At 42.8% G+C, this 17020-nt stretch overlaps 2 protein-coding genes across 3 annotated transcripts in view; one reads left to right on the forward strand and one right to left on the reverse strand.

Annotated features, from left to right (window-relative positions):
- Positions 1-46: 46 nt before the first annotated feature.
- TRMT61B (tRNA methyltransferase 61B) lies at positions 47-8181 on the reverse strand. Its single transcript, XM_082305644.1, has 7 exons — positions 7635-8181; positions 7429-7531; positions 3104-3294; positions 1826-1917; positions 1166-1401; positions 450-530; positions 47-265 (listed from the first exon to the last, which is right to left on the reverse strand). Exons 1-7 carry the CDS (start codon positions 8154-8156, stop codon positions 222-224), a joined length of 1269 nt encoding a protein of 422 aa, XP_082161770.1. The 5' UTR covers positions 8157-8181; the 3' UTR covers positions 47-221.
- A 100-nt stretch (positions 8182-8281) lies between these two features.
- WDR43 (WD repeat domain 43) overlaps positions 8282-17020 on the forward strand; it is a 41957-nt gene continuing 33218 nt past the window's right edge. For both annotated transcript variants that reach the window (XR_014227631.1, XM_082306564.1), the window contains exons 1-3: positions 8282-8549; positions 13164-13298; positions 14937-15058. Coding sequence is in view for 1 of the 2 variants with exons in the window: in XM_082306564.1 (XP_082162690.1) it covers positions 8319-8549; positions 13164-13298; positions 14937-15058 (488 nt within the window). In the remaining variant the exon portion in view is untranslated. The remainder of the gene's footprint in view (positions 8550-13163; positions 13299-14936; positions 15059-17020) is intronic.

Below are 17020 nucleotides of genomic sequence, written 5' to 3' on the forward strand. Positions count from 1 at the left end.
ATGCACTGCTGCGCAGAACAATCTGTGTTGCATAGCGACACCACACCTGATGATTCTGTTAAACCTCTTCCATTTACATAGTAGGTGGGATTTCAAACTTCATAGCAGTAGAAATCGAAGCAGTCATTCCTTAAGTTACACAACTTGCAAAATGTAGCAGCTAGTTTGTAACATTTTATTTTATTCTGATACAATACTCAAATTAGCAGGTAACAGCAGCATCAAGAAAGCAGTGGTCGGAACTTTCTCAGCTTGGTAAGAAATGCTGACGAAAAAACAAAACAAGTTACAACTTCAGTATTTCAATATACGATGATTAGTTTATTATTATAAGTTTTATGACTTCATGATATAGTAACATGTCAAATGTTAGTACAAAAAAATACTGGTTTTGAAAATAAAATACCACTAAACATTTAAGATAAAAAAACATGTTCCAAGTGTCTCACCTGAATGAGCATCCTGCCAGTAAGATGGTCTAGCAACGTAGGGCACCGAGCAGTATGTTTCAGCATTGCCAGAAAGTGATTCTGTGAGAAGTAAATTTTTTTAAAATTCTTTCCAACAAGTTTAAACCATACATGCAGACTAGAGTTGCCAATGCACAGGGATTATTTTTCCCCAAAATATTTTCATTTTCTTTTTGCTTCTGTTAAAGTGCTTTGTTGTCACCTATCAGTACATTCAGACCTCTGCTCAACTACGGATTTTGCAAATCTATACTAGTATGAGGCATCTTTTTTGGATTTGCCAGAACAGCACGATTACAAAACAGAGCACACTGGTAATGTTTCTTCTATGGAATCCTTAAGCCCATCAGGGTCCTCTAAAGCAGCTACAGGATAAGTACAGAGGACTGAATTTTATTAAAAAATAAAAATTTGAAAACAGTAGCAGAAGGGCAGTCATTCTCTATTTGCAGATTGCAATTTATTTTCTATTTAGTCTAGATTTTTAATAAGATATTTAAACTTAAATAGCCATTAACATATCCTGTTTCAAGCACGACAAGGTCTAGGCTGTCCAGGAGCTTGTCTGTTCTTCACAACAATCTCAGCTGACCTAAGAAAACAATACTGCCTCTTCTTACAAACTTTGCCGTCATTATATCCTTGGCTTATCAAATTGCAGTAACAGGATCTCTCATCAGCAATAATGTTCTTACCATTATATTCACTTTCTTTAAGAACTACTTGATCCTGAACGTGGATTTCTTCGTATTCCTTTTGAGGTGGTTCTTCAGTATTTTCTTGAGTTTCCACCATTTGGCTTGATTTGCAATTCTTGATTTTAGCAGGGAGTACCAACCAATTTCTGTGAGTTACCTCAATGATCCTTTCACACAAAAAAGGGAGCTTGCAGGTCCGTATTCTGTCTAAAAGGTCAATAACCTGTGTGATGCTTTTGAAGAAATGCAAAGGGTAAAGCAGTATTTCAAAAAACTCAAATCATACACTGTTAGTCCCAATTCTACTGCCTTTGTCACATTCTTCACCTTTGAGGTTACATGAGTCCTTCAATTTTAGGGCAAAGGAGCTAGCAACCAGACTACTGAATTGGAAACCAGTACAGTTATTTTGAGGATGTCGTTAAGTAAAAACTTTCACTGATCATAATGAGAACGTTCCTGAAGTAAAGGCCAAAGGATTTGGCCAAGTGTAATTTATACTGAGTGGAACTCCCTAAAAAAAAATTACCCGGGGAAAAAAATAATTTCTTTAAACGTTCCATTAATGCTGGATGTATATTGTAAAAGATGTTTGGTTTTGTAACAATGCTAGGTGATGCCCGAATCAATGCGTAAGTGCCAGAAGTAAATACTTACTTTGCTAAATACACAGCGCACACCCCACCCTGTTTCAGACTTGGGTGTACAACAGGCAGCGCAGACTGAGGGTTAAGCATATCCAGAACTATCTGCAAGAGAAGGATACACACATTTTCCCAGTAAATATCAATATATATCTATCAGATTTTTTCCGTAACAACGCTTGAAAAAACAATGTTTATCAATGGAAAATGAATGCATACAACATCAGTATGTAATCACAAACCAGGCTTATTACTGCCTCTCAAAACCTTAGAGAAACCTGAGGTCCACACATTTACAGAGCAAAGTCCTTGCTACTTCCAAATTAATTTCTATTAAAACAGCAAGTAGCATTTCACCAACACAGTAGTCCTGTGCTAATGTTAAACCTCCTACTAATTAAATTCCATAATGTTGACATTAATAAAAACTTTTAGAATACATTTACTAACACCTTTGAATAGCTAGTTTTCAAATGTAAAAACAAAAAAATGTTCAAGTGCATCTTTATCGTGAAAAGTCACGCTACAGTCTCAATGTCTAACTTGCTGTTTGTTTCAAGATTTAGAAAACTTCAGTCTTTGGCAATTTATCCATCTTCTGCTAGGAAACTCTTCAAACTGTAAAACAATGGGATATGCAATATCTGATCCTTCCTTACTGTTACATTTAAAGTTTTAAAAATTATGTTTTTATGCTATATATTTTATTTCTTTGCTCAAACTGTTAAAGACAATTGTCGTTTGTTTAAAGTGTTAATGTAAGTAGTTTGTCTGCTTTACCTGGAAGGGTGGTTAACATCTAGCTGTTTTCCCCAGCACGCCTCCCTTTACAAAATCTGGATATAAAAAGCCGGACAGGAGAGCAATAGCATTTCTTACTCTAACTTAGGCCTTAGTTCCATTATGCATTCTATACAGCTGATAGCAAAGTGTCTACGTATTTATATTTTCAATAAGCTTATGTTTTTTTCTTAAATTTAATGTGTAAAATATATGTCTTAGTCAGATACAAAAGTATCCATTTCTCCAAAATACAAGAAAGTTTGTCTTTGCTTGCAAGACAGCAGTGATTAATTGTAGTATTCTTGTACTACAGCCATATTGCTCTTTCATTTGAGAAACTGTAACTGAAACCGTGAAAATACTTGTAATCTGACAAAAAAAAAAATCACAGTGTTTCTTTCACTGATGAGGATCTGATTGTTTTTTTTCTCATGTTAAACTAGAGCACTAGAGGTTTTAATTTATGCAGAAAAGGTAAATGTCAAATGGGGGGATTTTTTGGACTTACTGCATCAAGCGTTACAGATTTCACATCCGCAGCAGCTGTCGAAATGTCTTTAAGAATGAAATCCACGTTATCTGGCCACTCTTCCATACGTCCTATTTCCCATGCAGCACGCCAGTGCCTGTAATTCTTCTTAGCTAAGCTATGATGATCATCTCTGATTTCATAACTTATAACACGTCCTTTGGGCCCAACTGAAAACGAAAAAAAGACACTAGGCTTACTACTTCCCGGCCCCATAATAAAGAATTTAGAAAAAAGTAGCATAGTAAATGACAAAAGTACAGCTTTAAATCTCAACTTCACTTTAGGAAATAATCACATATGAAACAATTACAGTTTTTCTTTATGTTTAAAATAAATATATGCAGATAAAGTGCTGGGTTAGTTCTTTTACAGACTGAAATCCATCAACCCACAGATGGAACAAAGCATAGTTACAGTAGTACCAACCGTTCCTAAGATGTCCTCCTGAAGTAACTCCTGCAGCGAAAGACGGCTTGAGCATCTGTGGCCCTATCAATCTACGATCCTCCTGCTACGGCTGCCAGAGGTACCAGCCCAGAAAGCTGCAACATTGGTCACCACTCACAGAGGCTATAAAGCTGACAGTGACCGCTTCTGTTGTGAATAAGATTTGAAACTGCTGGTCTTAAATTTTTTTGACGGTCCTCATTTTTACAAAAGTTTGCCGTTTTCCATGCATAGTTCTCCCTCCACCAGTCCCTTCTTAGGGTTGGGAAAAGGCTAAGAAAGCCCCCACCCCTGCTCACTGGTCTCTGCCCCACAGACAAGTTTTCAAGTGTACTCTTTGATTTACACAGGCTTATGTTATTTTCCTGTTATTGTCTGTAATGGTAATAAATTATTTTATTGCTGAAGTATAAATTTACTATCCTGAAATTTATCATACGAGTCCAGTACACAATGTTCTTCATAGAGGAAGTTTTACCAGGAAATCCAGACAGCAGCACGTGCATTGCTGTACTGTTCTATCCTTGTACCACTCTAATTTCTCACACCTATCACACCATTAGCTCCTCTTTCTCCTTGCTGCTGTTTAATGGGCAGAGACAGCTTTCAGCAATCGGCAGCTCAGCAGGTGAGGTTCTCTGACTTTTTAAGCCATTTTAGGTTGGAGTCACCAGGCTCCTTCCCTCACCTATGTGATCCCACTGCAAATCCGTTCGGAAAACTGAAGAAGAGAGGGATGGGTTTCCTGGCAGTGTCTCCCTGATCTAGCTCACCCTGGATCAGAGAGAGGCCAGAGCCAACACGTAAGGAGGGAGAGCTTCAGCAGTGCCGCCTTTGATCACCTCAAGCAGTTGTAGAATCGCAGCACCAACTCCATATTACTCAAGATTATCAGTCTGGAGCTACTGGAAGAATAAAATTGTTCACTTTGGGGTCAGTCTTAATCCTTCCTCTGCTCATTCCAAAAGTTTCCTACATTTTGAAACTGACTTCTGGAAAAATAAGGACAACTAGTAAAATATCTAGGCAAAACTCTTCATTATTGTGAAGCTGCAGTATGTCAAGTTTGCATCCATCGTATTTTCCAGTTCTCAAAGATCTTAAAGCCATGGCAAATGCCGCATTCTTAACACAGTCTTAACTTTCTCTTGTTGCATGTCAGTAGTTTCTGGGAAAGATTAAAGAAGGAACGGAAAATAAAACATAAACTGAGAGTAACACAAAGAGAGGAGATTAATGAAATCCAATAAATCAATGAGAATTTGGGAAATTAAATGCTTCCATGGACCTTGGTAATGTGTCCACTAGATTTAAATTCCAGCATTTACCTGTGTAGCAGCTATTTTTCTTGTTGGGTATCACTGTATTAAATGGTGGCAGTATTAGCCACCATTAGGAAAAACCAAATCAAATCTATTTCTGGGTCAGCGCCAAATTGTGTTAAGCTGTGACCAACACTGTCCGTATTTGGTGCTGATTTAAGTTCAATAAATTTGAAAATAGCAATACAATCTCACACCGTTTTCCCTCTCCTCAAGATAGAGCTGAACTGGCGCGCAAGGACTGCTTGCTTCCCATGGACAGGGTTAACAGTCTGGTGATGCCAAGGATTTTGCTGACTTGGCATGGCTGCAGCTAAATCAAAGTGATCAGAACGAACCTATTGGACAAGACTGAAAAAGGAGAGGAATAACCGGTAAGTCAGCTGTGTTTGTATGAAACGGCCACGGTGGACTGAATACCCAAGGCAGAAAATGATTTGCTGTATTTAGCAAAAGCTAACTTTTGCCTTAGCCAACATCAGGTACTCAATCTCTTTCTTTGGATTTAGGGTCTGCACGTAGGGAAGATGGGGAAAGTCAATGGCTCTTACTGTCCCTCTCTCCAAATGCATCTCTGGAAACAGAAGCGCTGACTTTCATCTTCTGTTTTGTCAGCGTCTAGCTCCCACGGCAGCAATGGTTGCTTTGAGGATAATCCCATACTATCTTCAAACTCCCATTATGGAACTGCAAAAACACCCTGGTGCATTGCAGAAAGATGATCGGAAGGAACTAAAGAATAGCAGTAAGCGGCAGAAAGAGGGGAGTGAGCAGAGGTGCAACTGCTCACCTCAAAACCTGGGCCCAATGTACGTCAGGACCACCTGCAGCCGAGTGGTCTTGGGGCAGCATTTGATGGCTGATCATTAAAATAAGCTTTTTCACTGAATGAGCAGGCCAGGCGGAGATTACTGCAGCTAAAACAAAGGATGAAGAAGAACAATCTACTCTGTTCATCTTGGTGGGGGACCCTCCAGATTCCCTTTGCTGCTGCTTACATGCCCTCACCAATTTTAAGCTCCTGATGGAGCTCAGCACTCTACTTTGTACCATTCACGGAGCGTAACTATTCCTAATTCCTCATGTTATCCTCAGCAGTACGACCTGGCACCCCAGAGCGGGGTTGGATTGATGACACTGGTAACATACTTGCTGAATACCGAACTTCCTCAGAAAAACTCATGCTTCTAAAAAGCCTCTCTTGTTATCCTGGAGCACGTGCCAAGGGACAGCAGATATACAGCACTGCTACGTGGGAGAGTAAGAGAAAACTAATTCGCTGCCCTTGAGTTCTAAGGTTATTTAATGGACTTGAACAAAAAGAGCAGCTGATTTGTGCAGTTTGTCTCCCTCACAAGAGCGTAAGAGGAAGCATCACCTCCCACAGACACTTGGCTGGCTCTAAGTGGGAGTACGGAAACGTTTTCTATCTTTGAACTGTTGAATGATACAGAGTACAACCACAAAGGCAGCCCAAACCGTCAACATTTTACAGACAGCAGAGTCTATAACAATGCTTTATAACACACACTGGAGAATAGTATAAGAGAAATGTTAGTGCTGAGGTTTCACAGAAGCTCAGGATACGGGGTGCTTCTCAGGTTCAGTGACCACTGCTGGCGCCCTCAGGTGTTCTGTTACTCTGATGGCAGGTTGCCCCCAGACCCTGTCTTTGAACACCAGCCTTCAGGATATGCAGCTCGTGCTTTTCTGCTCTATCAGTTCAAGATGATCCATGATGAGGTTCCCATCGTTACCCTCAAAAATCCCTCAGTACTGCAGAGGAGGGCAGTACTCTGCAATAGCAGCAATACATTAAAAAACCACCCACAATTTGAAAACCAAATTCAAATGGTGCTTTATTTTTCAGGTGTGTGCAAAAGCAATTACAGCAAACAATTGTGGGGGTTTTGGTTTGGTTTGGACTTTTTCTTTCCTTAATGGAGTTGTTCTATCAGGAGCTCATAAATCAAATTACTCTGAAATGCGGTCCACTAACAGGATACCTACAGATGAGATGACGTTTAAGGGTGAGATTTCACCCTCACTCACATTGCTGAGTGCAAAGGCTCTCTACCTTTTAGAGCACTGACACCTAGATCAAACCAGGCTAGCTATAACATGAAAAAATAACAGCACGCCCACATAAGCATTTTCACTGGTAGCCAGCAATCTGATTATTCACACGGTCCATTGAGATGAGGAAAAGGAAACTGAGAAAGGAAAGAGATTGGAGAAAGAGTCTAGTACGGTTAATCCAAAGCCAACAATAACGATGGCTGAAACTCAGCTTTCTGCAGGGCCTTTGGTAACCCCTTGTACTATGGCCTTCCAAATACAGTCAAAACGGTTTTCAGTCCCTGCACCGGCTCTGGCACAGATGTAATCTTCCTTTAAGCCAACAAACTACATATGAAGATGTGAATTGCAGCAAAACTTTTAAGAACTGACCATAAGCATTTGGTCAAAAGAAAGGCAACGTGTGATAAGGGAATTGTGCTGCTTCTATGTTTTCTAAAACCAGGGTCTCACCTGCTCTTGACAGAAACAAGCTCATAGCGCCAGACCCGCTGCCAGATTCCAAAACGGTGTCTCCCGGGTGGATATCCATCATCATTAACATTGCACTTATATCCTGCAGGTGAGAAAAACACGGCACGTTACTAGTCTTGGAAACTAAGGGTGAGATTCGGCCAGTGACCTCCCAGCCGCCGGCCAGCCCGGTGAGCAGCCAGTACCTTGGGGTAAGCGATGGTGGGCCCCCGCGGCATCAGCAGCACGTACTCCTCCAACGAGGGCCGCCTGAGCAGCAGCCGCGCCCCGGCCGACGTGCGGAGCAGCTGCCCGGGCAGCTGCCCGATGATGTCGCGGTGAGGCAGAAGGCCGCCGGGGCTGGCCAACACCGAACCCGCCGCCAGCCGGCACAGCAGCTTCAGCGTCGTGTTGTGCTTCCTCCGCACCTCCGCCAGAGCCAGCTCCCCAGCGCGGAAAGGGCCGGGACGCGCTCCCGCCGCCTCGAGAGGCACCTGAGGAGCGGCGGCGGCCACCGCCTCCTCTTCCTCCTCAGGGGGGGTCTGAGGGGCGGCCGCGCACCGCCCCACCTCCGCCGCTTCCTCCGGCGGCAGCAGCCGCCTCACCCGCTCCAGCGGCGACAGCGACGTCTCCCACGCCCGCCTCCGAGGCCTCCCACCGGGAGCCGCCCCATCGCCGGAGGAGAGGGCGGAGGAGAGGGACCGCCGCAACCCGCGCCAGGCCCTCATGAGAGGCGAGGCGGGAAGAAGACGTTCAACGGCCGCCCCGCGCGCCTGCGCCGCGCGCCCCGATGACGCCGTCCCGGCGTCATCGGGGCGCGCGGCGCAGGCGCGCGGGGCGAGCACGCGGCGGGTGCATGCGCCGGCGCGGAGGGCCGGGCAAGGAGCGCCATGGCGGCGGCAGCGTGTGGCGGGGAGGCGGCGGTAGCGGCGCGGGCCCTTTGCGCTTTCTCTCCCCGCGATCGTCGTTTCTTCGCCATCTCCGGTTCGGATGGGCGTTTGCGGGTGTGGGAGACGACGAACAGCCGGTTGCATCAGGAGTACGTGCCCTCCGCCCACCTCAGCGCTGCCTGTACTTGCCTGGCCTGGGCCCCGCCGGGGGGACGCCCGCCCCCCAGCAAGGTACGGGCGGTGCGTGAGGGAAGGGAGGGAGCGGGGACGCGGCGGGGAAGGCGGAGGGGGTGGGATGGGGATGGCGGCACCCCGAGCAGCCTCGACGCGTGGCCGCGGCCCGCTCGGCTTCACCCCGCCCTCCCGGCGCCATGTGGCGGGGGTCGGCGTGGCCGGGCAGGCCGGGGAGCGGAGACGCGGCGTCTCGGTGGGGGAAGAGAAGGGTCCCGCGGGGAGGACCGGAGCTCCGCAGGGTTCGGCCACGGCCCCCACCCCTCCCCGCGGTGCCCGGGGCATGTCCACGCCTGACGTCCCCCGGGGTGGGGGTGCGGGGGGGGGAACCTGCTGCCCTCGGGGGAGCGTCGCAGGGTTGCTCTTCGCAGGGCAAATTTCACGTGTTGGCGGGGGAAGCAGCACTGGAGTCTTTAAATTTTTTTTTTGAACAAAAAAAGGGGCTGTCAGCAGAAGCACTGACTATGTAAAATCGTTTGTCTTTCGTATAACCTGCATGGAAGAAGCCTTCCTTGAAGGAGCAAGGTATGTTAATTCATAGCACATCTCGCCTTGATCGGAAAGGTGACGCTACAGAGCAGGTCGGCTGCTGGGCATCCACTTAGCTTATGTACAGTTCACATTCCAGTAAAGGCAGTATCTCTCCACACTTAATACCCTTGGAAGTATTTCTGTGCAAGCTGCTATGCTGTCCGTGACACGTCTTCCCGAGCTCAGGAGTCCTGCAAGAAGGTATTCAGTAACTTTATGCAGAGCACACATCAGGGGGTTTGGATGTTCGCCACCTTGATTTTGTTTTATTTAACTTCACCTCAGGTGAGCACTCGACCTGAAAATATCTGGAGTATATACAGTAAGGTACCTTTTCGTCCTCTTTGTGTTGAAGTAATCCTGTTCTCTTTAGTTAGAGCATTCCATGTCCTGAGGAAAAAAAGGTATCCCTTGGATAAAGTATGTGAAATCCACCCCCTTCATCATAAGAAGTAGGGAGGGCTTTTTAAAATGTGTTTTGGTATATCAACAATTTAGTTTATTTGAAATACTGTAAGAGGTATTTCAAATGCTTGACACACAGATTCCCAATCCAAAGGAAGGCGGTATTGTCTCATTTTTCTCATTTGAGCTGCTTAGTCCCTGAACTTTGAAAACTCCAGAACATTTGAAGAATGCGGCAGAAAGGGTTAGTTTTAGATTGGCCTTAACCTGTTCATTTGTCACGTAAGGATACAGGCATTAATTGCAGAGTTGTGTAGGTTCTTCTTCGCTCTTAAATAAACAGAAATTGGCATGTGAAAATGAGGTTAATCTGTCCTGCGTGAAATAAAACTTAAGCTAACATAGTGCGCTGCTGTGGTGCCATAAGTCAAGCACAGGAGGTTTTTGAGTGGCTTCTAAAAACTAACTTTTCTAGAGACCCACCCCTAAAACCCACAGATGCTCCAATTTAACCTGGTTTAGGGTTGTATGGAAAACGGACTTAATCAGACAACATTTGGCTACCTCTCAGTGCTTTCTAATTATTCCAGTAGTTTGAATGCTGTCCACTGCTTTAAAGTTGGTACGTTTTCAAGTGGAGCTGGAGAACATACTGTTTCTTGGAATAATTATGCCATAAACCTTTATAATTCATTGGTTTGTCCTTAGACTGAACTGAAGAACTAAAGCTGTGATGGTTCTGCCAGATATATTATATTGAATGTGGTTTTTCTGACATTATTTAGTCTTTTTTTTCTTTTTTTATTTTGGGAGAGTTGACATCTCTCTAGGTAGTACTACTGTCTGGTGCCACGAGATATCTATAAATGGTGTTTGGCCAAGTTACACCTAAACTAAGTATGTTTTGGACTGCTGCCGTGTTAATGAAGGCCATGTATTACAGGGGAATATGAGAAATTAAGTTTTGAACTGCAGGCCCTGGAATTGCTGATGCAGTGGTGGCTTATTGAGATGTTCCCTGCACACGTGCTTTTGTAGTGTCAGTGCTTCCTGCTTGTGGTGTTCACCATCTCCTGCTCCATGAAGTGGTACCTTGTGTAAGAGTAGGTGGACCACCAACTTTCAAAATACCTTCTTCCACTTTCTTCCTAATAAGCTGCAACTGCTCTGTCATCTTCAGCTCTCAAAACTCTTCAGGCTTCCCCCCATTTCAGTGTTTTAAGTGCTTTACTTTGCATGTGAGCAGCAGAGATCGGATTTCTGTTTCTGACCTACTCAAGTAAGAACATCATGGAAAGAGATGTACCCAATTCCTTTACAAATAACTCATTTTAGCCATCTCTACTAATTTAAACACTGTGCTTTGTCAGGCAAAGTTGAAGGATTTCTAAGTAAGCTTGAGTTTCCATAAATCTGAAAAAAAAAATCATAAGGAAACAGATACTTTATATAGTTCAGCTCTCCTATCCTGTCCTGTCCTGTCCTATCCATGAAAACACGGTGCTCTTATATTTAAGACCCTGATCCACAATTGAATCCCACGTGGATCTCTACTGCAGTTGGCAGTCTGTCTATGTACTAGTCTAATGCACAGTAGAGAGGTTTGATTGATTTTTTTTTTTTTTTTTTTAAATAATTTTTTAACTTGTTTTTTAGTTCTTGGAGTGTTTTTTCAAATCATCTCCAACATTAATAGGTGTCTGGATTTTCCACTGGCATTTCTTTCATGCAAAAATTTCTGACAAAATGCCCCACTAATAATGCTGATAAAGGGTGGTCAGTAAAGAAATACATGTGAAAAAATAATTGGAAAAACCTTCACTGCCTCTAGCTTTCTTCTTGGCACTGGAAATAACAGTGGACCTCAGTGGGAATTTTAGTGTACCTTTGGGTTGTTCCAAGGGAAGTTGGACATAATTAACTGAAATGGAAGGTGAACAAATTTTTAGTTAAAAGATTTATGCAAGGGAAGAGAATAAAATCTGTTCTTATTTGTGGTTTTGCTTTGCAGTGGGAGTGTGTGGGGTAATTAGTAAAACTACATAAAGAGATCGAAAAGTACCGGAAAACACATAAACTGTACTTGCATCTCCACTGGCTATGTGGCCCTTCTCTTTGCATGTCAGACAGCAGTTTCAAGATGGCTTAGTTGGCATTGCTGCCAAAAATTTAACTATTCGAGTCTTTTCTCATATATTGTCTTAAAACCTGGTTGATTTACTTGGTTGTGCTTTGCAACTGTGATGGTTTCTCAGCACCTATGTTTTCATAATATTTTATAAACACACTTCTTTCCCAGGAAAGATGAAGCCTAAACAAATGGTTGCAAAAAACCCAGCATAATCTTTTTTCTCAAGAGACTGCTTTTGATGTAAAAGTATCTATGTAGCATTTTGGTATTTATTGGCCTAAAACAAAAGAGTTTTCCTTGCAGAAAGTGGTGTCTGTGTTAAATACAGAGGAAAAGAAAGTCCTGCTTCGAAGAACCAAAGTATTTATCCTGCACTGTCAAACTTCTAAATCTTAGTTGTGGTGAAAACTCCCAAATCCTGATTGTCATTATATCTCTGGGCCTAAGTAAAAATTATTTACGTTCACTGTGTGATGTCTGTTGTATGACAGATTAGCTACACCACATGGAGCTTGCACAGAGCTGATTGCTCACATTTTATCAATCTCCTTCGGCTTCTTCTGGCTGCTCATCAGTGCAAATGTATCTGTTGTGTAGAGGAAGCATTAGCTTGTATGTAGTTGTTTTTTTTTTTTTTTTTAAATTGGAGAGGGTGCTTTACTGTGACATAACAAATGTAAGGAGACTTACCAAAGTCCAATTTAAAAACTAATCAGTAGCATTAGGGATAGTTTTTTTTTTTTCGTCTGAAGTCCTTGAACAGTTTTTTCTTTTGTGTGTGTGTGTGATTGGTTATGTGGGATTAACCCAGTGAGAAGAAATGTAGTGGCTTCTTCTGCCACCTTTATTTTATTTTAACATGCTCAAGAGCCAGTTTTATTCCTTCTCCCCTTCCCAGTGACGTGCTGCATTCACCCGTGTTTGGTTAGGAGAGATGAAGGGAAATCTCTCCTTGAAGTGGTTGGTAGCGCGTGCAAAGCAAGAGGGTGAAGACTTAAGAATTGGCTGATCGTAGGAGAACGTCTGGTACCGACACCAGGACTTGGGCAGAGCACTTAGCTTCAAGTCCTGGTTGCATCCCTCTGCCCAGTGGGGTAGCACTTTCTTTTTAAGAGGCATTGTGACTACTTGGTATTTGCAAGACTCTTCTGAATAGCTTTTGAGAAAAAATAAACTGATCATTCTTGATCATGCATTTCCATTTTGTGGATGAAGTGTTCTGATCATGTTAATCTTTACCTCAGCCTCTGGGACATGAACTCTGTGAAAAACTTAAATGTGTTTTTTTTTCCCTCATGGTTGTGGTCGCTAGGCTAGCAAAATGGCCTCCACCAAATGTTTCCAGGTGACTCATAGCAACTTCATTACCTTGTACATGGAGGTACAAGATGAGTTTCTAGGTTGCTGTGCACTTCAGTGTCTTCATTTTGTGTCTTAGGCTGATGGGGTCTCAAACTTACAGAAGTTTTTTTCCCCTTCTGCTTTAACACTGAGAGTAGCTGGTCAGACTAATTAATTTCACGTTTTCTCTTTTTTGATTTTTCCAGGATGGCCCCCAGAGGAAAAAACGGAAGTCTGATGCTGCAGAAGTGGACAAGCAGTTAGATATCCTGGCTATTGGTACAGCAGTTGGTAGCATTTTGTTGTACAGCACAGTAAAAGGAGAACTACAGAGCAAGCTAGTAAGTAAGACACTCTTCATCACATGCTACCAAATACTGATGGTTTCAGTCAGTTTATGCTGTTCTTTTTGCTGCTCAAAAATGGAATAAACTAACGTAACTATTCAGATCTTTTTTCTTTTCTTACTAGCTGCGTATATGAATAGAGGTGCAGTAATTCAGGTGCTTGGGAATCTTCAAGTGGTGCTTTTTCTATTGTTGGCAGTATGTACACGTTGAGAAATCTCGGTTTCAAAGTTAATGCAATATCTTAACATTGTGCATGAATTTGTTATTTTGCATTAAAAATAACACTAATGATGAAATGCCAGATGGGAGAGTTAAGTCCTCTGTGGGAGTCTTGCACCCTCAGTTCCTGCACAGTATTGTGGGAGAGGAGGGCAGGATTGAAGTACTCATAGGCTCTTGGGAAGGTGTCACGTTGATGGACTCGTCAGTACAGGTGTAAATTTTCCTCCCTTGTGGAAGCTTTTGAGCCCTCTCAGCGCATGATCTTTCTCGAATGAGATTCGCTGATTTTCAGAGTTTGCCCTTCTCATTGATAACTTCCCTGTTACTCCTAAGTACCTTGATTTTAGTCTTCGGTTACGTAACAAGCAAAAGAAATCTGTAAGAAATGACTCTATACAATACTTGGAGATACTTGGGCATACTTTTGCTTCTAAACTCTTTAGTTGTGTGTAGGTGATCAATGTACATGAATTAAGAGAAAGCAATGACTTCTTAAAATGATGATACATGCAAGTGACACTAGCTAACAAATATCAGCTCTGTTTTATGGAAAAGCTGTATTATGCCTGAAAACTATGAACAAAAAAGAGTTTCAGGTTAAAATTGACAGTTTCAGTCTGTTTGAAAACACTGGCTGCCCTTCTGTAGGAGCAGGATAGCAGATGTTATTTGGCGAGTACTGTTTTTTTTACAGATAGATTGAATTAAAAGATTATTCCAGGTAGAATAAGAGCCATCACTTTTAGCTGTCCTTAATGAACAGAATGTCTTGCTGTGATGTATTTTGTCTTGCTCAAAGCTGATTTGCAGTGACACTTTTGGGAGCAGTCTGAGCTGGCTGGTGCCAATTCGAGTAGTGAAATTTTATGAACTTCAGGAAATATTTCCATAAATGATTAAAGTGTATATTTGAGCTGCAGAGATTTTGGTTGTTAAGAGAGGTGAATGATAGCCCTTTGTAGGGTCTTCTGATCTGATGATAGCTTACCCTTGAATGCCGAGTACAAAGGGAAGGATGCTTATCTCTGAATGTACTTAAGCAAGCAGGTACTTAGATGACTATCAGCAAGACATCTGTGCTAAGCTTTCCTTTGAGCAGATTTCATACTGTTAGACACCCGTGTTTGGCTGTGTATAGAAAAATAGTGGGCAGGACAATTTTTTTGTTAACTCTGAAGTGCTAGAACAAGAATTAATTCAAATACTTGTGTGTACGTATCAAAATATGAAATATCTTTAACTTATATAACTGTATATGTATATTGGTCTTTAAAACCACACCCAGTTGCCAGTGATTTGAATACAGTTCTCGAAAGAGCAGCTTGTTCACGTTATTGGTGTGGGGAAGACTCCGTAGTCAAGACTTCTTCATTTATTAATGAGTTGACCCTCTTTTACCTTTCGTAGGATGGTGGTCATGACAGTAGAGTAAACTGTGTGAGATGGCATCAGGACAACTGCTGCTTGTATAGCTGTTCAGAGGACAAACACATTGTGGAATGGAATGCACAGACCTGCAAAGTAAAATGGTAAGTGATGCCAGTTTTCAGTCAAATTTCTTCTCACTTGCGTTTGTGTATTTCCTCCTTCACAGATTTTAGTGAGGGCCTGTTGGAAATGCTGCACTCTGCTATCCAGGCTTCATGCCTACTGTACAAAATTGACTGGTGGCCATTATTTTTCTGAGATTGGAAGTGGTTTTATTAAGGGATAGAAGAGTAATTCTCATAGTTGGGTTTCTTCCTCTATGTATTGGAAAGACTAGATGAAATGAGTAACTGCACTGAGAGGGATTTGGGTCCCTCCATGCTAACTTTTAGTGGGACATGGGCTTCCAGTCACTTTTGTGATACTGAAAAATCTAAATTCTAGAAAATATCCTGGGAAATATGAGGGAGCAGATGCTGGAACACCTCATCCCAGTTAAACTGGTTACGTGCACCCGGCTTTGCTCAAAGGGCCTTGCTATGATGATACCAAACTTGGTTTCGCTCACTACTGATGTGCAGTGGGGACAGTTCCACTTGGCTGTCTGAGCAGGCTGCTACTGTTTAAAGTACTGTTGAGCAAAATAGAGCTTAGTGCAGAGTAACAAGATGTCTGGTGTAGGCATTTAGTTTCTTTTGTAATAAAGTCAAACTGTTTTTAAACCTAAGAAGAAACCAAGATTTCTATTACTGATCCTGGTTATCTTACTTCAGTAAAAGCCTAGTGAGTGATGGCACCTTGACCCTTCTCTTACGCTGTTGTTTCTTTTTTGTAACATTTCTCACTGTTGTGTTATTCTTACTGCAGCTCTACTGGTTTTGTTAAAGATGGTGTGGGTGCTGCAGACAGCCCATTGTCAGTAGCCTCTTCGATTTCCCTAGAAAGGAGATGCATCCTTAGGTTGTATTAAGTTGAGACCCTGACATAAAGTAGCAGAAGACTGCTGTAAAACCTCCCTCCAGCCTTCTCTTCTTAGGATTGAACACACCCAGTTCCCTCACCTTTTCCTCTTGCATTACATGCTCTAGTCCCTAAGCCTTCTTGGTGGCCCTCCACTGGATTTACTCCACTGTGTCAGTGACTTTCTTGTACTTTCCCAGACTGGGCGTAGTGCTCAGATGCACTTTCAAAAGTATTGCACAGAGGAGAGGAATCACTTTCCTTGACCCCCTGACCACACTCTAGCTAATACAAATCAGTATGCAGTTGACCTTATTGCCGCACGGACTCACTGCTAACTCTTGTTCGACTTGACTATGAGGACTGCAAGCTCCTTTTCTGCAAAGCTGCTTTCTAGCCATTTGCCCCCAGCCTGTACTGGAATTTTTCCATCCCATGTGCAGGACTTTGTTTTCTTTTGAGCTTTGAGATTCTGACGGCCTGTTTCTCAAGCCTGCTGAGATGCCCCTGAGTAGCAGCCCTGCCCTCCAGCATATCAACTGCTCTCCCTAATTTGGTATTGAATGTGAACTTGTTATGTGTGCATTCTGTCCTGTTTTGAGGTCATTAATGAAGACCTGGGCAATTACTGAGGATGTTAAACAGTATTGAGAGATCCTTAGGGAGTGACACCAGTAACTGGCCCCCAGCTGGACTTCATACCAGTGATCACAACTGTTTGAGCTGAGTGATCCAGCCAGTTTTTATCCCTCCTTAGAGTCCATCCATTCAGTCTATATATCTCCAGTTTGTCTGCAAGGATACTATGTGAGACATTGTCAAAAGCATTGCTAAAGTCAAGTTAAATGGCATACACGGCTCTTCTCTCATCCACCAAGACAGTTGTCTCATTAAGAAGGCAATCAGGTTGGTTAGGCATGGTTTGCCATTTGTAAATCTATGCTGGCTGTTCCCGGTCACTTTTTTGACCTTTGTGTGCGTGGAAACGGCTTCCAGGTGGATTTGTTGTATAACCTTCCCTGTTGTTTCCTGGATTTTCCTTCTTGTGGGTATGTTTTGTCTCCTTTTTTCTTTTCAAGTCATCAGAAATTTCTCCTGAGCTA

The sequence above is a fragment of the Platalea leucorodia genome (assembly GCF_965183815.1).
Source record: "Platalea leucorodia genome assembly, chromosome: 3".
NCBI classification, from domain to species: Eukaryota; Metazoa; Chordata; class Aves; order Pelecaniformes; family Threskiornithidae; genus Platalea; species Platalea leucorodia.